Consider the following 22,036-nt stretch of genomic DNA (forward strand, 5'->3'; position numbering starts at 1 on the left):
CGTACACCAGCGAGTATGCCCGCGACGTGATTGCGCGAGCCGATCATGCCCGTCGGCTCGCTCACGCACAGCTGATGGTGTCCCAAGCCAACCAATGCCGTCGGTACGATGCGGAACATAGAGACGTACATTTCACTCCTGGTACCCTAGTTTTACTCTGGTCCCCCTCATCCTCGCCTGGGCCTATCAGAAAAACTTTTGTCTCATTGTACGGGACCCTACCGTATATTGCATCAAGTAACACCTGTCACCTACGAGATCAGCCCCATCGATCCATCATCATCTGCTGTGCGGTCCAGTGATATTGTACACGTATCGCGGATCAAGCTCTACAAGAATGTGTCGGATAGCGACCTTTAAAGCACCGGGACGGTGCCTCCGCCGCCGGAGGTCATGCTATGTGCCAGTGCATGAAGACAAAGAAGAAGACAGGCGCGAGCTAATCTCTGTGGCTGGCGCTGCCCGCTTAAGGGGAGATGCGAGTCGAAAAATCGCGTTTTTAGCAAAATTTCTCGTATTTCTGATTTTTATTGCATTGTAATCTTCAAACCTTCTTCTTTCATCTGTGAAAATTTCAAAACTAAATTCGAACCGCAAAATGCAAAAAAAATGTGTATGAAGGCATCGCGGTGGCTCAAAAATTCGTGAATTTGCTCCGATATTGGCCAATATTTGACTGCGCGCTGCTCCCCGTCGTAGTGCCACCCACCATCGCGATCGGTTGGGAAAGTTGCGTCCGGCCTTCTTCTTACAGCTCCGACGAGCGCCAGTTTCGTACGTGGGCAAAAAATAAATAAAAAACAAGGCCTTTTTATCACGTGGTTTGAGCGGTTTGAAACGCGCGGCACTCTAAGCCGCATCGCCATTGGCTACCGAGTCATTGTCAGCTGTGTTGGTGGCGGCCATCGGCATTAGGTCTGTCTGCTTTTCTGCGCGTCTACGCATATTTCCGCGATGACAAGCCCGAAAAAGTGCAACGTGAGACCGCAGAAGTTTTGAACGAAGCACAAGTTCAAGGGAAGGCGGCGTAAAGCGCCCCGAACGACGGCGACGAACGAGAATGCGCCTACGTGTGCTAGGCCTGACGGCGGCATCGACGAGTGCGCGAGCGACAGTGGCTGCAATGAAGGGATTGACGCTGCGCTTTCTTTCGTCAGTGCTTCGGAAAAGAAGCTCGGCTTCTTCGAAAAAGACGAAAGACAGCGCGATGAGGTTTGTGCAACGACAGTTTTGTGCGACACCATCTTGCTGACGGCACTTGTGGCAGGTGCGGCATGCCCTGCTTGCGGTATTCAAAAACTTGCCGTTCGGGAGCTGGCAGAAAAGTGCAAGGGACTTTCGTCGCTCCTCGAACTTCATTGCGAAAACAGCGAATGCTCAGCGACTGTTCTTTCGTGCTCCTATACGTCACTGCGTGTTACGGCGGACGGCAGCAGCTGAGTGAGCCAACGGTAGGACAGTGGGAGCTCCCGAGATAGTTTCGCTGTAAATGTGAAGGCGGTGGTGGCTGCACGCGCTGTCGGCATTGGGCATGAGCAATTGTCGAGATTTCGCTCCATTATTGGACTCCCAAAGGATTTTTTTCTATAGCAAAGAAGGTGCACACCGCTGCCCTTCTGTGAGTGAAAACTTGCGCCGATCCAGAGAGTTGACGAAAGAAGTAGCAGGCGAAGCTGATGTGGCTGTTATGTTTGACGGCACTTGGCAAAAGAGGGGCCACAAAAGCCACAACGGGATTGGCGCAGTTATCTCCTTAGATACTGGCCTCTGCTTAGACTTCGAGGTCATATCAAATTACTGCCTGACATGCAGTAGGCACAAGGATGTGGGCCCAGACGAGGAAGTGTGGCAGGCATTCCATGGCCCAGTCTGTGAAAAAAATGCAGACTGTTCCTCCCATGCCATGGAAACGGAGGCTGCAATGCGCATTTGGCAGAGAAAATTGATTTATGACACCCCACTGCATTCCATGACATTCTTGAGTGACGGTGACAGCAAAGCATATAGTGCAGTTGCAGAGTCAAAAGTCTATGGTGCTGTCAATATAGAAAAAGAAGACTGCACTAATCATGTGGCCAAGAGACTTGGCACCGCGCTACGGAAGCTGCATGTGCCATTACCAAGAGGGCAGAAAATGAAAGAGCCAGCCATTCAGAGGCTCCAAACATACTATCAAATTGCCATAACAAGCAACAGGGGAAGTGTACGGGATATGTACACTGCAGTATGGGCTTCGTACTTCCACTTATGCTCTACTGACAATGCTGGCAGCCACAAGTTTTGCCCTGCAGGAACAGAGTCGTGGTGTAAACATCAACGCGCTGAAGCACTTGGTGAAGCTGCACCACGCCACACACCTCGGCATAACAGCCGATCCCTGTGACAAAAGCACAGGGATTGGCTGTTATGCCCATTTATAAGAGGCTAACGGATGAGAAGCTCCTTGCTTGATGCGTCAAAGGGAAAACCCAGAACGCATCAGAATCCCTGAACAGCAAAATTTGGCTACTTTGCCCCAAGACTAAGTTTGTCTCCCGAACGGTTGTCGAGACTGCCGCAGCTATGGCAATCCTGTGGTTCAACAAGGGTCATGCTATTTTCGAGCACATCCTGGAAGAGCTCAACATACTGCCATCTAGAGATCTAGTTACTTTCAGTGATTCCCGCGATGCGAGGCGCATCAAGAGAATGTCCGAGCGTCTGACAGCAGAAGCAAGGGCCCACCGTCGTCGTGAAGTGAAAAGGGCACGGCTAGAAGAGAGTGCTCGCAAGGACCGTGAGGGCACAACCTATGCTGCAGGACAGTTCTAGTAACTTGCAGTGCTTTTCAAAGTTCTGTTGAACATTATGGCCAAAGATTATGCATTTCTAACAACTCTGCGATAAAAAAAAAGGTTTAAAACATTCAAATGCGTTTTTCTCCTTTTGCAGTTTTGTGTGATTTGTGCTTCTTATACGCGCTAGTTCGTATACTTAGAATTGTCATACCTCTATGAAATTTTGCACATAGCATGATGAAGGCCCAGAGAGTGCAAGTATCTATTCAGATTGTCAGTGCTGCTTGATTATGTTTTTCAAAAATTACATAACATTGAAAGCCCTTGGCAACTAGAGCCATAGTAAATTTTTCTATTTTATTATTGTATTTCACCTTTTTACACACAAAATTTATATAGTTTTTTCCACTCTACAGTTGCAAAGGATCATAGTCAGCTATATCTGCATCCTTTATCTCAAATTTTTATAGGTCAGAATTGTTGCATAACAATGGCCATAATTTTGCAGTATCTGACCTGCAGAAAGAAAACCAAGCAATCTACATGAAAATAAATGACATATTTGAAAAGAGGAGAAAAAACTCTATTAGCATGCCAATTTGTGTTAAATTCAGACTCTTATTAAAGAAAATCGTTTTTCGAGTAGCATCTCCCATTAACGGGCTTTAAATACATCTCTGACTACCCCTCAGAGTCAGTCTCCTATATATTGTTGTGCCACAGACATGTTCCTCGTTCGGGAGCACGTCTCACAAGATCTAGCCCTGTTTCGACGAACTGTCTCCCCCCCCCCCCCCTCCCAGCGTCGCCTTCTGTGCACGGAGAACCGTGCAGTTCCGGGGATAACGTTGTTTCCTCCGCCGAACCACTTTGCAGTTCCGGGTACGGCTACGTCTCCCCCGGGTATGGCTACGTCTGAGAGAATGGACTAAAGGCGCTATTTAAGGCCAAGCCGGCCCCATGTTAGGAGATTTTGCCCCAGCCGACATTGGCTGGCTTTGTACAAACGACAACCTGCTACAGTAAACGCTACTTTTGTTGCTGTTTTCCAAACGGATTGCCTCCCTGTTTCACCTTCGGGCTAAGGCTTCAGCGAAGTCCGTTCGACGGCTCGCCGCTCTTCGCCACCGCTACCATCGCGACAGAGAAAATTCATAACATATTTCTTTGTGATTTTTCAGCTTGTAAAACCAGTTTCCCCCTTTGAAGGAAATAATTGTAGTGATGATAAGTCATTTATTTGTTTATTATATATTTATATAAGTATCCTGTACAAGTCTGGTCGCATTCGATGCTAAAATACTTGCGTTATATTAGAAAATTCTTTATAAATGTGTATACGTAACACTGTACCAATCAGTTGAGGTTTGCGTGTATGAATTGAGGTTTGCATGTATAAAACTCCTGCTTTTCTCGCTAGTATATTACTTATTATTGGTTGTTATCAATGTGGTGGTCATGCTGCACATAGGTCCATGTGCATTACTGGTTTGTGTGCTCAGATGGCCATCTGTGCCCGCAGGGGCGCCTGCGCAAGCAGGCGTTTGGTGTGTAGCGACACCACGGACCCGAGCTAACGGGGGAGTTTTGACTCCCTCCCACGCCTAGCCGTGCGTGGCTTTGCCGTGTCCGGGGAAAAGGGGATCCTGGGGGTTGAGCCGACGCCGGGTGATTGGACCTTAAAGGCCTCCCCGGCAGAGGCAACACACCCCTTTGGCCCTGGCTTCACGTAGACGGCACCTCTGGGCTGACCCACCCAGGGGAAATCGGCAGTCGCCTTTTCCTATCTCTCTCTCCCTATATCTTCGTCTTTTGTTCTCACTTTACATCTTTCCTGTCTCCTCCTCACTTCATTTTACTTCCAATTTTTCCTGGCGGCAAGGGTTAACCTTGTGTGGCTATCCAAACTAGGGTAAACCATATTGGGTTATAGTAACTGCGTACTGCTGGCGTTGCGCAGACATGCCCACATGCTCTGCCACGTCCCCTTGTTGGACTCCATGGTGGGTGGTAGGCGCCGTTACCGAAAAATCCACATTTTCCCATGGGATCCTCGACCCCCTCTCTAACTGATCGTGCCTCGAAAAGGGTACGCACCGATGCAACTTTACTACTTTGGCCTAAAAACAGAGAAACTTTCCCAAAATACCATGTCCTTCACTGCGAACAATCATCTACAAAAGCTAGAGCAATCTCACCCTTCCTTGTAGCCAAGTGCTTGAGAGAGACCATTGGAACCGGTTATAAGGCCACGAAGATGGCAAGTGGTGATCTGCTTCTCGAATTAAAAGACAAAGAACAGTACAATAAACTCTCGCACCTTGTAGCCTTTGGTAACATCCCCGTCTCGGTGAGCGCACATCGTACCATGAATACAGTGAAGGGCGTGGTATCGGACGAAGATTTGATGACGCTGAGTGAAGAAGAGCTTCTTGATGGATGGAAGGACCAAGGTGTGATACATGTCCAGCGCATCAAAATCAGACGTAACAACAATGAAATAGCAACAAAGCACTTGATACTCACCTTCAATTCAACCACTTTACCTGAAACTCTCGAAACTGGCTATGTAAAACTCCATGTCCGACCTTTCATTCCAAACCCGAGGCGTTGTTTCAAATGCCAGCGATTTGGTCATGCATCCCAGAGCTGCCGAGGGCAGCTGATCTGTGCTAAGTGTGGCACAACCGGCCACAGGGCTGATGAATGTAGACATGATGAGGTCCTCTGTGCAAACTGCGAAGGTAGTCACCCCGCATACTCCAGAGCGTGCCCAGCCTGGAAAAAAGAAAAAGAAATAATAGCTATAAAAGTAAAGGAAAATATCACATTCAAAGAAGCAAGACAACGGATGTCGTTAACATTGGCACTAAAAACACCTTTCGCCGAAGTGGTGCAACGAGGGGCGGCACCACAAAGGCCCTTGGCAGTTGCCCGGACCGCGCCTAGCGTGCCGAGGCCAACGCCACAAGCCCCTACGGCGGGAACAGCCAGTGCTGCCCTGCCCACACTCAGCCTGTCCACACCAGTGACCTCTACAAGCTCTGGCAGCAGCCAGGGCAATCACGAGGCCAAGGGGGCTTCATCAACCCCCAGCTCGGTGGGGACAAAGACTTCGTCGATCGAGGCGAAGTCTAAGCGACGCACAGATCGCTCTTTAGAGCGGGTGTCCAGTGCCTCCCAAGAGGCTATGGAGGCTAAGGTGCCTCGCAAGAGGCACCTTAGCCTCCGCAGTGCAGTGAACTCCGTGCAGTGAACTCCTCCGCAGTGAACTCCGCAGTGCCTCGCAAGAGGCTAAGGAGCGGCGAGCTTCGCTCGACCGCCCCAAAAAAGACAGAACGCCGATTACAGGGCCTGACAAAGGCCCTGTAAAATGAGTTAATCCCCGTCTTCTTTGCACACAGCACTTTTTTCTTTTTTTTTCCACAATGGACAAAATCATACAGTGGAACGTAAGGGGAATGCTTAGAAATTTAGATGACGTCCAAGAGCTTCTGTGTAAGTTTAACGCGAAAGTGCTATGTGTGCAAGAAACGCACTTAACTCCTAAGCACAAGGACTTTCTACGACAATATATTATTTTCCGAAAAGACCGGGAGGATCCTGTCGTACCATCTGGCGGTGTAGCCATTATAGTCTATCGTAGTATAGCATGCCAGCATTTGAAGCTCCAAACGGCCCTGGAAGCAGTGGCCATTCGAGCTGTACTTTTTAACAAACTCATTACCATATGTTCTGTGTACATACCACCGCATCAACAGCTACACAGACGTGATCTGGAATCATTAATAGATGAACTCCCAGAGCCATTTCTGGTTCTAGGTGATTTTAATGCACACAATGTCCTGTGGGGCGATGCTCACTGTGATGCGCGAGGACGTCTCATTGAGCAGCTCCTTTTCTCTTCTCGTTTATGTCTTTTAAATATGAAGGAGCCTACATATTTTAGCCTTGCAAACAACACATACTCCTCCATAGATCTTAGCATTTCATCACCGTCCTTTTACCTGTTTTTAAGTGGAACGTTCTTAAAAACCCTTATGGGAGTGATCACTTCCCAATCATCCTGAGTGCGCCGAACAAAGATCAACTACCCCCGCAGATTCCTCGATGGAAGATTGACTCAGCTGATTGGGAAGGGTATAGAACTCTTACACACATGACATGGACTGAGCTGTCTGCCCTGACCATAGATGACGCTGTCACGTATTTTACAGCTTTTATACTTGATGCCGCATCTAAATGTATTGCCAAAACGAGTGGCATGTGTTCTAAACGGCGAGTCCCATGGTGGAACGACGCATGCAGGAAAGCACGGACCATTCAGAACAAAGCATGGGCGTTGCTTCGCGATTCCCCTACAGCAGAAAACCTGGAAAATTTCAAGCGGGTCAAATCGCAGGCAAGGAGAACGCGCCGACAAGCTAGACGAGAGAGCTGGACAAAGTTTATATCGAGTATCAACTCGTACACAGACGAGGGAAAAGTGTGGAATAAGATAAAGAAAATTAAGGGCCAACAAACGTATTCTCTTCCACTAGTTAATAACCTCGGGGAAAGCTTGGAGGATCAAGCCAACTTTCTTGGCACACATTTCGAACACATATCGAGCTCCTCACACTACTCCGAATCCTTCCAGAATTACAAGGCACAAATAGAAAAACAAAAGTTAGAAAGAAAATCCGCAAGAAATGAGGCATATAATGCACCATTCTGCTTAGCAGAACTGCGAACAGCACTCAGCTGCTGTAATACATCTACCCCAGGTTCTGACAACGTAGTGTACGCGATGCTGAAAGAACTACCCTCCAAAACTACAGAAACCCTCCTCTCTCCTTATAATCGCATATGGTTTTCGGGTGTGATCCCCTCCTCCTGGAAGGAGGCTGTTATAATTCCAATTTTGAAGCAGGGAAAAGATCTCTCTACTGTATCAAGTTACAGACCTATAGCATTAACAAGCTGCCTCTGCAAGCTATTTGAAAAAATGATTAATTGCCGCTTACTCCACTACTTAGAAACAAACAAATTGCTCGACCCATACCAATGTGGGTTTCGAGAGGGTAGATCCACCACCGACCATCTGGTGCGTATCGAGGCACAGATCCGAGACGCTTTCGCCCACAAACAATACTTCCTCTCTGTGTTTCTCGATATCGAGAAGGCCTACGACACAACATGGCGTTTCGGCATATTAAGAGACTTGTCTCACCTGGGTGTGCGCGGTAGAATGCTTTCCATAATCGAGAGTTACTTGTCCAATCGGAAATTCCGTGTCCGTGTGGGCAGTATTCTCTCCCAAACATTTGTGCAAGAAACGGGAGTACCACAAGGTGGTGTACTTAGTTGTACACTTTTTATTATCAAAATGAATTCCTTGCACCTGTCCATCCCCCGCAACATGTTCTATTCCACATATTTCGATGACGTCCAGCTTGGCTTTAGGTCTTGCAATCTGGCAATGTGTGAGCGGCAGGTTCAGTTAGGTTTAAACAAGCTCTCAAAATGGGCAGAGGAAAACGGATTCCGACTGAACCCACTAAAAAGCACGTGTGTCCTTTTCTCCAGAAAGAGAGGCATGCACTCAGAACCCGACATTGAACTGAACGGTCAACGTCTGTCTGTTAATACGGAGCATAAATTCTTAGGATTAATCTTGGACAACAAGTTGACCTTCGTACCGCACATCAAGTATCTAAAAACAAAATGTTTAAAAGCCATGAATGTTTTAAAAGTGTTGTCACGTACTAGGTGGGGTAGTGACAGGCAATGTCTCATGAACCTATATAGAAGCCTCATTCGCACCCGCTTAGATTATGGGGCCGTTGTTTATCAGTCTGCGACTCAAAGTGCTTTGAAGATGCTGGACCCCGTGCACCATTTGGGCATCCGCCTTTCTACGGGTGCTTTTCGCACCAGCCCCGTAGAAAGCCTTTATGTTGAGTCAAATGAGTGGTCGCTTCATCTGCGGAGAACTTACATGTCCTTTGTTTATTACCTTAAGGTGAAAGCAGACAAGAAGCACCCCTCATACTCTACTATTAATGATTTGTCGAGCTCAATTTTGTTTCAAAACAGGCCTTGGATGAGGCAGCCCTTCTCTATTCGCCTGAAGAGTCTAGCTGAGGAAACTGGAATCTCACTAGAACACAGTTTAATGGCTACTGTAGCATATCCGCCACCGTGGCAATGGCAGACTATAGACTGCGATGTGTCTCTTCTAGAAGTTACAAAACATGCGCCTATATCCCATATCCGAACATACTTCCTGGAACTTCAACACAAATACACACGTCCTGAGTTCTTTACAGATGCCTCCAAGTCTAACTCCTCTGTGTCCTACGCTGCTGTCGGCCCATCCTTTTCGGATGCTGGCCCTCTACATCCAGGCACAAGTATCTTCACAGCGGAAGCCTACGCGATACTTGTGGCGGCTAAATGCATCAAGCAATTACAAATACAAAAAGCAGTAATTTATACAGACTCCCTCAGTGTAGTAACGGCTTTGCAGACTCTTAAAAAACACAAAAACCCAGTCCTTGTCTCACTTTACTCCATTTTATGCACACTCTACACACTCAAACAACATGTTGTAGTGTGCTGGGTGCCAGGGCATCGTGAGATTCAAGGCAACGTGAGGGCGGATCAGCTCGCTGCATCCGTCCACAAAAGCACTGCCCCTACACCCATATCAATCCCGGCCCTTGATCTTAAATCATCTCTCAAACGAAACCTCAGAGTATACTGGCAGAGCAAGTGGGATACACACACACAAAACAAACTACACGTTATTAAGCCACACCTTGGTCATTGGCTGCCCGTATCGAAATCGCGTTATACAGAGGTAATACTAACGAGACTCAGGATAGGACACACATACACGACACACACACACCTTTTGTCCGGTGGCGATCCACCATTGTGTGACAGATGTGGTGAAGCATTGACAGTCCTTCCCATTTTAATTGAGTGCAAACAATTGGACACTGTAAGAAAACAACACTTTCCATTACCCTACCGGCAACATATACCTTTACACCCTGCAATGTTCGTCGGTAGGGAACCTCTTTTTAGTCACAAATCATTGTTAGCGTTTTTTAAAGAAATTCATAGTTTTCACATCATATACCCGGGCATCCCGTAGCATGACCTCTCCAGAGAGGTTTTTGCTGCGGTGGTTACACAAGAAAGCACTTGCCTCACGGCCCTTGGACGCAAGGGTATGAACGAGTGAGGCACTTGTGCTAATGCCATAGATATCCACCATCGTCTTTTATTATCACCAACTTTTGTCATCTATTCACACCGCACACACCTTTCACGACATGGTCATGATTTTATTACTTGTATGTTTTTACCCACCTTACCGCGAGGAATTTTATGGCCCTTATACAGCCGCTTATCACAATCATTGTCCATGTTTTTAGTAAGATGAACTGGCGCTCTCTGGCCGTGAAATGGCCCTTGCGCCATAAAACATCAAACATCATCATCAGATGGCCATCTGTGTTTACTAAAGAGGCACCTTGGTCCCCTCTCTCAGCGCTGTCTGAAACGGATACTGCGAATGGGGGCTGTAAAATTGTTTCCAAATGTATAAGTCCTGTGCTCGAGCAAATGCAGTTTTCAGTGGGCCATCAGCTTCTTATCACGACTGATCAAGCAAGGTGCAATATTTTTGTCGAATTTTCTGTAGTGTGTTGTTTTCAACGTAATAAGAAGCTTGGTATCCTTGATTGATTCATATTTGAAGTATTGAATTTTCATATGTGTGTTAATTAGTAGTGAGTTAACTAAGATTAATTTAGCTTTTTGATTTATTCTTTGTGGTTCATATTGAAAATTATGAATTGCAGCCAGCATTTTGTTTACAACTTGGGTGCACATTGAATGTATTTTTGGGGTGACAACAGCTTCTAAATATTCATTTCCTAAAGTGTGTGTTGAAATACATTGGCATTCTAATTGCTTGAGTGTTTCAATGCAGACATCACGTTTTTTTGCTGCAGGAGTAACCAGGACAGCAGTACATCTGAGTCTGCTAGTTTATATGAAGTTCTGGTTACATTACTCACACAGGATTTTTTTTGGGGGGGAAACAAAGTACAGTTATATGCTTCATGTGTACATTGGCCTTGTCTTTTTGGAATTTTTTGTTTTGTTGCATTGCTTGTTATGGAGACTTGCTGGATGTATTTTAGATGTCAAATTTTTTTAGCACAAACAGGAAGAAAAAGAACAAAAGAATAGAACTGGCTGAGAATAGAAGACAGGGCAAGCGCTGGCCCTGTGCACTGTTTCTGCTCTTTTCAGCCAGTTCAATTTTTTTCTTCCTGGTCATGCTAAAAATATGGCGTTTGGCGTAAGACACCAACTAGCCTGAGAGTGAGTGAGTGAGTGAAACAACTTTATTCGGTCCACAATAGACGCGAGTAAACTCAGCCGGGGGTTGTGGCGTGCCTCTGTAATCCAACTAGCCCGAGAGGAAGTTTTATTCCTGTATGTAAATTGGCTGAGATTGTGAATACATTATGTGCAGCCCACGCAAGCCCAGAAGCCACCATACTACCATGGGGACATAACCTACTACAACACTCAAAGCCAGCAGCATAAACGACCCTCTCCTCCTAGAAGGCCTAAAGTAGCTATCCCTATTGTGCCTCCTCCGGAGTCTCAAGGCATTTCTCAGGTTAGTGTGCCAGGTTGTGACTACTGCTGCATGCTATATTTGTGTTGCTATTGCATCGTACGGCTTGCACAAAATGAGAATTCCTGGCTACTTGCAGGAATCACCTTTGTGACACTTTCACCTATATTTTGGTGTTGGCCTCGCTGTTCTCTACCTGATTACCAAAAATTACCTAGTAGACCTAGGCAGCTTAGGACCGGTGCTGTAATTGCTTTGGTCTCTTTTCTTTGTCCATGTTTCGTGCACTGTTGCTTTGGCTTTTCATAAGCATGCATTTCCCTGCTGCACATTTCTGGTTGGCTGTAGTCAGGATTTATCATGTTCAGGTAAGCATGTTGCATGTTTATTTTTATTTTTCAATAAAATTCTGCCTGCTGCATGTTGGCTATAAAAATGCATTGCTTCTTTCAACTTGCTGTTAGAGCTTTGTAAAATGTAAGCCGTCAGTTATAAAACAAAAAAAAAAGGTGCTAGAGTGCAGTCTTTTATTGAACAAAAAAAAAAAAGAAGGTTGTGCTAGAGTGCAGTCTTGAGTTCCTATAAACAACTTTGAACTTTTCAGGTGTGCAGCCATGGCACATGCAGGTTGTGCCATGTAGTGCTAAACTCTGTGGGCTTATTTTGTGTTAATTTTGGCTGCCTGTAATTTCAATGGCGTATCATCATAACACTATCATTCGTAACTATCTTGCTCATGGCGGAGTTGCATAGGCTTACATAGCAAACGGACATTAAGCTGGGCAAGTTTGTAACATTATATCTTGAAAATTAGTGCAAAAATATGCCCTAAAAAGTTTCTCATTATCAGAACTCTAATGAAAATATTTAAAGGTGCACCAAAGGCAAATAACAATTTGTATCACAGTGAAAGATCAATGTTTTGGAATGTCTAAAATGTCAATGTTACGAACAGCAGTGCTCTGCTAATCGAGACATTAGGGTAAATGTAAGACACCACATCTGCTACAAATGGGGCATTTTTAAATGATCTCAACGACGTCAAAGGCTCTGATTACAATTAATCACCAGTAATCAAGCCAGCTGCAGTAAAAAAAAAAGGAGGGATTGCTTTTTGTGCGTTACAACATGCAATAAAATGCTGCTTGTCTGTTTCTGTTTGATTCATCAAAAAAAAAAAAAAAAACTGCATGGCGTTACTACGGGGAATGGTGCAAGTGGTTCAAAAGCTGTTTTTGCCTAGGCTGGATAGGTAGTGCAATCTGGCGGGGCCCAGTTGTACCAAGCAAGCAGAAAATTTTGCAAGGACCGCCATCGTCCGTTTTCAGGCGGGTGATTTGAAGTGCGCTAACGTTGGGTAGACCAATAAAACATGATTTTATTTCAAAATAAGCATTTCCTTGACACGAAAGTAGCACTAAAAAGTTTCCAGACCGCTATTTCAGCAATGAATGTAGACCAAATATTTGCCTTTAGTGTCTCTTTAAAACAGATATATAATAGTTTATCTTTGTACATTTCTTATTAGGCCATTGCTTCAAACTTAACACATGCAGAGCTGGGAACATTTGGGAGGTAGCTGTTATTGCTACACTTTGTAGCCTACAGTCCTGTTGTGATGCAGCAAGATTTTAGATCAGTTTACGTTGGGCAACTTAACTACACTATATTTGATATAGCATTTGTTGGAAATGTAAGTACAGTTGAACCCCGCTAAACCGAAACTCGCTGGGTGGGGAAAATATTTCGCTAAAGCGAAAATTTTATTGTAGTGCAATCTAAAAAATATAGCTGATCTGAACTAGAAAAACAAAGGAATGTTTATTATAAAAATTAAAAAAGTGTCTGCTGCTTTCTATTCTTTCCCAGCAGCAACACAACACGATTCTCAATCATGCATAGTGAGGCCATGGTGAAAAGCATGCTGAAACATCGCCTACAACTGCTTTCGTGAACATACCAAACAGTTGCATTGACACATTAACACCAGCAGCTGTCTGCCATCAAAGTGTATCCGACATGCCGAGATGGAGGCAGGGTATCGTGGAGTGGTGACTTTTGCCTTATTCTATGTTATTCTTATCCATCAGTCGTGGCTAGATGATTTTCTTGATAATGCGGATGAACAGCCGCTCTGATTATGTACCACACTGGCCAAGTGCAAATAAAATAAGCATTGGAATCCGAAAAGACATCGTTCAGACTACAGCGTGGGCATGCACTAAACAGAAAAATTGCGACACTCCCCCCAGCATGTGTGCAATGTTGCAACACGTGATAACACGTAAACAAGAGAACACTACATCGTTTGCTGTAATTGTGAACAAGGCGTCCGTGTAGGGGGCCGAAACATCTTTAATTTTTGTGTATTTTACCATGGTAGATGTTTTCGCTATATTGCGCTAAGAAAATTGTTGTGTTATACAAAGTGAGGTTGGCAGCTAATCTGTAATTCAAATGGCAGAGTTGGAGCAGCCGATGGAACTCTGCAAGCACTCAGCTGTCAAGCATCGGAAACAATACCTTACAGTTTGCGGCCTTGTCCGTGTCATCCGCCATTAAAGTAGAATCTCGGTGATACGAATTCATAGAAAGCACATAAAATAGTCGTATCGTCCCGAGTTCGTATGAATCAAATAAAAGGTAAAGCCGATCATGAAGATGAGCAAACTTTATCGGGGTCAACTATTTCTTGCTGAAAAATCTATGTTAGTTTTTTAACTTCTCTAGCTTCGCTGTCTCGAGAAAGCCGCTTGAAAGAAATAAAACCATGCCGCTGTTTCCTCACTCAAGCTGCTGTCGCTTAAGCCACGTTTACACTCGGCCTCAAAGGGAGCAAAAGCGGCAAAGTTACCCGCAATCCACTCGCCTCGCCGCCTATGCACCCAGAAAACGCGCCGCGAATTCGACGTGAAAAAATATCAGTCCTGGAGCATTCACACTTGAGAAGCGTAACGAAAACACCAGAACAGCCTGAAAACCATGTTCGCGCGTCGAAAATGTTCACATTGATTCTGCCCCTCGTAACATTTACTCGTTTCCTGAGAATGGAAATCCGTGCAGAGTTCTGGTTATCCATGCAAAACTCTGAAAAGAAACAGTTCGCGCTTTTCCAAATGTTGTTTCGGGAAACAAACGACACGAGTGGACGCACCAGCAGTGTCGAGCCACTTTGGGGCATGTCGACTCGCTACTACCGCACCTTCTTCTACTTCCGATGTTCTCGTCAATCGTAATTGAAACCAGGCTCTCTGTGAACGCGTCTTTGTCGAAGCCGTGAGCTTTGTTGTGCTACACGGGTAGTTTCCCATTGCGCTGAAGCGAGCCATTGCTGACGCCCTTACCGCCATTTTTAATTTTCAGCCGGTTGTTTACATCACGTGGTTTGAGCTGGTGCAATGGTGCAATCAAAGCAGTAAAGTGGGAAGGCGACTTGCTATCTCGAGGCGGAAAAAATTGGGATCAGACCGATTTTCGTTTCATGTTGGCCTCGTGGTGTGGTTTTCCGGTCGCTTTTAGGTGGCGAAGTGAGGGAAATCGATGTGAGTTTTGCCGCATTTGCCCTCTTCGGGGCCAAGTGTGAACGTGCCTTTCCTCCCACAGTCAAGCCGCGTTGCGCTGCCCATGTACGGTGGCCAATCGCGCATTCGTATCATCCACGGTAACTGGGGAAGCCCTTCATATAACGCTGAATCACGGCGTATTCTCTATAACATAGTCCATTCGAAACAACTTTAGGTTTCGTATCATCGTGAAATTTGGATTAACTGTAACAGTTTCATTGAGATTCTACTGTACCAGCAATATGTGCGACTACTGCTGATGCCCTTAAGCAGGCAAACATGCTAAGAAAGTACGTCATGACGAGTTCCGGTTTACTCCACCCATTTTTGTAGAGTAGCATTGCCTGCTCTACAGAATGACTCCTGCTCTCACTTTGTCATTTGTGGGATCTCTGAATAAGGAACCACGCTTTCTAAGCAAACGGACACAGCAGACGCGGTCTGACCCAGCCAAACACATACATTTGTTGAACTACGTTAACCACGACGATATTGTCAGCTAAATCGAAATACATCGCTAATGAGCAATGTGCTAAAACAACCTTACACAATATTACAACACACTCAATCAACCTTACACATATTACAACACACTCAATCAACCTAAGAAACACAAGGTGGCGGGGCCAATGCTCGACTCGTCATGAGGGCTCGCGAGAGATGACTGCTCGCTCCTACCGCCACACGCAAAAAAGAACTAAGCATCGACCATGTACTGCCACCCAGGCTTGCTGCCAGGTGTCACTGCCAAAACGCTTGAGAGCACAACGCCGCCTACCGCTCGATAGTTGTGAAACCTAAATGCAGCCTATGTGCGAAACACATGCGTCACGAAGTGCAAAGGACTTTACAGGGGGTGTCAGCACCCCCACACATTGGTGTGAGTGTTAGTACCCCTCCCCCCACACTTGCTCCAAAACAAGTGGAAAAACTTTCAGATGCTGCCATTGGAATTAGACATAATTCTTTTGGATCTCGTCTTGTGTAACTACAAAACGCTGGTGTGAGGATGCGGCCATGCTAGGGAGGGCAACTTTTGCACAGTCTTCTTGCGATAATAGCAAAGCCTTTCGAGTTGTCCTCTGATGGCTGCATAGCTAAGCATGTGTGCCAGCACCTTTAGAAGCAAAGCTAGCAGTTGCTGGCCCAGCGACATTCCCCCTCCGCCCCTCTTGTCGTGCTCATTCAAGACAGAGTGTTCTCTGTTTGCTTGACAGCAAGCCTGCCAGGCGGGTGGATGTTATTGTATAGACCCTCCAAGCGGCCGAAATAGGCTGGCTCATTATACCTCTGCTTCAGCCGCGTTTGTCGCCCCTACTCACGCGCATTTACCAGCGTGTTGAACATACGATGGGCAGGGGCGTCTTATCAGTTTGAACTTGATACCGAACATGACGGCCACGGCAACCACAAAAACTGGTGGAGAGTTTCCATATTGCTATCACAATAATGCGCTTCGTATTTGAGAAAACGCTGCATTGGACAAATGTTGTTTCACATGTACTGTGAGAAGTGGCAACATCTGCACTGGACGTTATCTCTAACTGCTCCAAACTTGCTTAAAAAGGCCTTTCTGGCTGTTTCAAGCCTGCTCGAAAATGTCTTTCTGGATGCTCCAAGTCTGCTTCAAAAAGCACTTTTGACTGCTCCCATACCCATGTACTCTGTTCCACCCCTGCTCTTATTTCCGTGAAAACCTGTTGCCCCTAGTTCTCTTCATGCATGCAGTCATGCATACAGCATGCTGTCCAAGCTTGAGCCTGTCCAAGGACGCCTCTCCTTTTAAGGGCAGATTCTACTCTGAAGTCACTTTTTTTTTTAATATTCACCCCAGAGCAATGATACTTGAGCTGTGTATGGAACTTTTTATGCTGATTTCAAATGTATAATTAGTTTTCTTGCAAGCTGCTTACTTTTAGCTCTGAGAAATGACAGTGAAAACCTTAACCCCCTCCCTCTTTTCATCCCTAAATTTCCGTAATTTTTTACCATTCATAGTTCATAATATTTTAAATAAAGTGTAGAATACAAATAACTAATTAGGAAGCATGTACAAAATACGTAATAGGCATGAAAAGTAGTAGACTTCAAAAAACCTATATTTCACCAAACCTAGTAAAGGTTTACTTAAATTTTTTATTATAAAATAAAATATGCAAATATAAACTAGATAATTGTATTTGTCATACTTTGGAAAAATTTTGGACAAAATTTTATGCAGATCCAAGCACTAGAAGTGCCCAAAAAAGGAAAGGCACATTGAAAAAAAAAAAAAAAAAATTGGCGAAATTTGTGTTTTGAGGAAAACGAGTTTTAAAGTTAAAATTGAGTTTTTATTTATGAAAGATGTCTATACATTCGAGGAAATTTGCACATCAGAAACAACAGTCCTTCTTGTAGTGGCCACTGCGATCGACAATAACCAGCGGCGGCGCATTATTGGCGGTAAGGTGCTCGAAAACTGCACACTTTGGGCCTTTTAACAGGCACCTTGTGCTCTTTAGATGCAATGTTAAAGCTTTCAGTCAAGTCTCGACATCTATTTTTTTTTTTTTTTTCAGAACAGTAGAGATACTAATCTTATCAAAACAGGCGAAAATAAAAAATCAGTAATTTTCAAGAACTCGCGTTTTTCGACCCGCATCTCCTCTTAATATCATGCATCTGGTGAGCAGAACTTCATCCCTTCTGGCTTTGTTGTCACATGCCAGCAAAAGTAAAAGAGATTGTGAGAAACATAAACATGGTGCATTCATGGCATTTTACGTGCCGAAAGTACAATACTATTGTAAGGCACGCCACAGTGATGGATGCTGGGATACTTTTGACTTTTATGGAGTTGCATAATGTACACCTAAATTTAAGTGCAGTAGTAGTCTTGCATACGTCCTCCCATTGGGTTGCAGCTACTGTGGCCAGGAATTGAACCTATGCCTTGAGCTTATCAACGCTACACCATACGTGTTAATTCTTTCTAGTGGGTCAGTGTTAACATCAATTTTTGTTGCCATCATCGTATGTGAGGTTTAGCATAGTCAAATGAATCCAACAGATAATTAGGCAAAGGAAGCATAGGGGACGAAAGTGTAGTAATTGTATATAAATTGAAATTAATCTAAGTTGGACAAGGTTCTTAAAATAGCTAAAAAAATGTGTCGAGTTTTTGGAAACCACAATTTTGCAATATTTATAGTCCAAATTATGGTATGGTGAAATGGCCTTTTTTTTTTCCCTTGCAGGACCAATAGATAAAATTACAAATGTTCTCAACACTTGACTGTTTTCTCATCTTTGTAATTTTTGTGAAGCGTCTCTGCCTTACGAAAGTTTTGGTGAAGTTTCCATGAAGTGATATAAACAAACTACGAGTCATTCTTTTCAGAAAATACTGAACTACAGACCAAAGTTGCTTTTTTTTTTTAACCGCCTTGATGCTATTGTAATGATTTCACAAGTAATAGTTAACTGGGAGCTAATTTTTACCTTCCAAGTTTGAAAACTACTTCTGATCAGAGCCATAGCACTGCATCTAATTTGCTTTAGCCTGGAGGGTTGGATCTTTAAAGAACTTCATGGTTCTAAAAAAGAACTTTTTGTAATGTAAGTTACTGTAAAGACCTGTAAAATGCTACCTAATAAAAATATGGAAATTTTCTAATCCGAACCAATCCTTTCTAAATATGATGTATGAAATCTGTTTGCATATTTAAATTGTCCATTCAATGATGCACATACATGCCAATTTTTATTAGGATAGTATAACGAAAAACTTTATAGTATAAAAAAAAAATCTCCTTTAATGTCGGTGGGATTCGAACCGACATCCTTGCTCTGCCGCAGTGGTCTAGGGGCTAAGGTACTCTGCTGCTGACCCACAGGTCGCGGGATCGAATCCCGCTTGCGGCGGCTGCATTTTCGATGGAGAAGAAAATGCTGTAGGCCCGTGTATTCAAATTTGGGTGCACGTGGAAGAACCTCAGGTGGTCCAAATTTCTGTAGCCCTTCACTGTTGGAGTCTTTCATAATCATATTGTGGCTTTGGGACATTAAACCCCATATATCAATAAATCAATCAGTATCATCAAACTGACATCCTTGAATTATGTGTCAAGTGCTCTAGCGATTTAGCTACTAAGGAAGATGCTTTCTGGTGTTTTTCATTGATAATTCCGGATGAAGGTCAATCTGCTGTTCTTGAATCTTACCGCTACTGTACGAAAACTTGCCGAAATGACAGAAGAAAATTTTCACTCAATTTGTGGAGTTTTTTCTTCTTCAATAAAATGGTACAATCGAACCCCACCGTAACGAATGCCACTTCAATGAAATTTCCGTTTCTGCAAAAAATTCTCAGTTCTCCATCAGCAATCATAGGAGTCAATGCATAAATATTCTCGCCACACTGAACACTTTTTTTTTCTGTTGCTCTGCTTCTAGAAAATTTGATGCAATTTCAGGCTCAGATATTCAATGCTGTACAGTAAACACAATCTTTAACATTTTGATGCATTTTTAGAACATAAAAATATGTCTATGAAGTCTAAAACGCACTTGGGCACCACCAAATATTGCCTTCGTTTACTAAGCATGGAGGCCTCCATTGCTCAATAGCGATGGCAGTGAGATTGCCCTGCTTTTGCCTCTGGCTTGCTTCTGAGCCGCAGCCAATCCAAAGCTGAAGCTTAGTTTCTTGCAGGCTTCTCTTAAGTGTGATTGTAGAATGGTGCCTTTTTGATGCCAGTGCTTTTGGGTATTTTTGCACTTAGCCAGTGTGGTTACTGGTCAGAGTTGCTCTTTGTCATCCATGTTATCAACAAGATAAGCTAGCAGCTACTATGGATGGTCAGAATAGCGTATCTCGGCATCGTCGGATACCTTTTGCCATCAGACAGCTGCTGGTTCTAGCGTGCAAGTGCAACTGCTAGGTTCATTCGCGAAAGCCGTTGTTGCCGTTATTTCAGCGTGCTTTTCAACATGGTGTCACTGTGCATGTGTGAGAATCTCATCTAGAAGCCGCTGGGAAATTAAAGGAAGCAGCCGATACTTTTCGAATTTCGGCCATGAAGTTGTTTGTTTTGCTAGCTTAGGTTGACTATTTTTTTATTATTACATTAAAATGAAATTTTTTCTTTAACAAAAGATTTTCTGCGTCCTGTCAGTTTTGTTGTAGCGGGGTTCAACTGTACCATTCTTTCAATTAAACGAAGTTTTTTTATTTCAATAATCACGTAAAAAAAGTTAACTTGAAGATGGCTTCACTACATGGCAATGCAGTGAAAGCAGACACACCATCAATAGCCCAACCTGAACGAACAAGTGTGGCCATGTGGCATCAGGAAACACAATTACGAGTATAATTTGGTAATTTTGTTAGAAAATTTTATGACCATTTCAGTCAGTGGTAGGGAAAAGGTTGAAGCTGAATATATATTACTTGAAAGTCACCTGAGCATTTTTATGTGTGTGTAATCTGAAAGTCACCTGAGCATTTTTATGTGTGTGTGTAATCTGTTTTAATTAAACAATTTATGTGATGAGAGCCATAAAAAATTTAACATAAGTGTTTTTACAGAGATGTGCGTCTAAATTTTTGGGTAACAATTGTGGTTTGCTATACGGTATGCTTTGAAATTGTGAACGTTCAGCCAGTCATTGCAGATGTGTGATTTTGCACTTTATCTTTTTTCTAGGAGAGTGCTCCTGAGCCAGTTGGTGTTACATCTCATCGGAGCAAGTCGGATGAGGATCTTGATAATAAATTTGTTGGCTCAGAACGAGCTTTTCGGGGTGGCCCAACACAGCAAGCAGTTGAAAAGTTGTAGCGTTTTATTGCCATTTTTATCCTCAAGTGCCACTGTGCTGCAGGTCGCAAGATAGAATCCCGGCTGCGGCGGCTGCATTTTCGATGGAGGCGAAAATGCTGTAGGCCTGTGTGCTCAGATTTGGGTGCACATTAAAGAACCCCAGGTGATCGAAATTTCCGGAGCCCTCCACTACGGCGTCACTCGTAATCATATGGTGGTTTTGGGATGTGAAACCCCACATATCTATCAAGGTCTTCCTAGTTTTGGCAGGGCAGTATTTTGTTCTCAGAGGTTAATTCTGCAGCATCTGTAACCCCCTTGTTGAGTGGAACGAGAAATGCAACTGAACATGCAATTCAAAATATTCTGCACGCAAAAGGCATGTAGAAAAACCTGGCATGACCAAGCAACCCTTCCCACTTGTGGCCACTACATTGCTGAACATGCTCTGCAAATGTCTCTTCAACATAGCTGAAAAATTATACAATAGTGTTTGGATCCCACTTATGAATTCAACAACTTTGTCATTACATTGGCATGATGTATTATATGTTGTGGGCATGGTTACTTCATTAGAAGTTAACATGGTTGTTTAACATAGTTGTTCTTATGTGGCATGTTGTTTATAACCTCTTCTCTAAATTGAAAAAAAAAAAAAAAAGTCGGTGTGTATTTACATGTGTGCAACTGTTACTGAGACGGTCTAGTGGCTGAGGTACTCGGCTGCTGATCCGCAGGTCGCGGGTTCGAATCCCGGCTGCAGCGGCTGCATTTCCGATGGAGGCGAAAATGTTGTAGCCCCGTGTGCTCAGATTTGGGCGCACGTTAAAGAACCCCAGGTGGTCGAAATTTCCGGAGCCCTCCACTACGGCATCTCTCATAATCATATGGTGGTTTTGGGACGTTAAACCCCACATAATGGAATGGAACTGTTATTGAGACAACAAAGAATAGAAAAATAGCAGCAATAGCAACGACCTTGCGAATGTTATAAACTGTGCCACATCACCCCTAGGTGTAAAACATACTTACTCTACATTCTCTTGTTAAAAAAAAAAAAAAATACACTGACCGTAATTCATATTGTGATGGGATGATTATATTTTGGTTAGCATCTATATATCTCTTTAAAGTTCCATGAAAGGAACGCATATTAACTTTGTCCACAATTTTGTAGCACGTAAAAGTAATTAATAAATGAATGTACTCTTGAGACAAGGATATAGATGTGAATGACTGCACATC

At 44.0% G+C, this 22,036-nt stretch overlaps 1 protein-coding gene across 5 annotated transcripts in view; it reads left to right on the forward strand.

Annotated features, from left to right (window-relative positions):
• LOC119176041 (uncharacterized) overlaps positions 1-21,542 on the forward strand; it is a 170,643-nt gene extending 149,101 nt beyond the window's left edge. For all 5 annotated transcript variants that reach the window (XM_075881086.1, XM_075881088.1, XM_037427153.2 and 2 more), the window contains 2 exons: positions 11,317-11,466; positions 20,678-21,542. In XM_075881086.1, coding sequence (XP_075737201.1) covers positions 11,317-11,466; positions 20,678-20,809 — 282 coding nt within the window. In that variant the 3' untranslated portion in view covers positions 20,810-21,542. The remainder of the gene's footprint in view (positions 1-11,316; positions 11,467-20,677) is intronic.
• Positions 21,543-22,036: the final 494 nt, after the last annotated feature.

This window comes from Rhipicephalus microplus, chromosome X (assembly GCF_043290135.1).
Source record: "Rhipicephalus microplus isolate Deutch F79 chromosome X, USDA_Rmic, whole genome shotgun sequence".
NCBI classification, from domain to species: Eukaryota; Metazoa; Arthropoda; class Arachnida; order Ixodida; family Ixodidae; genus Rhipicephalus; species Rhipicephalus microplus.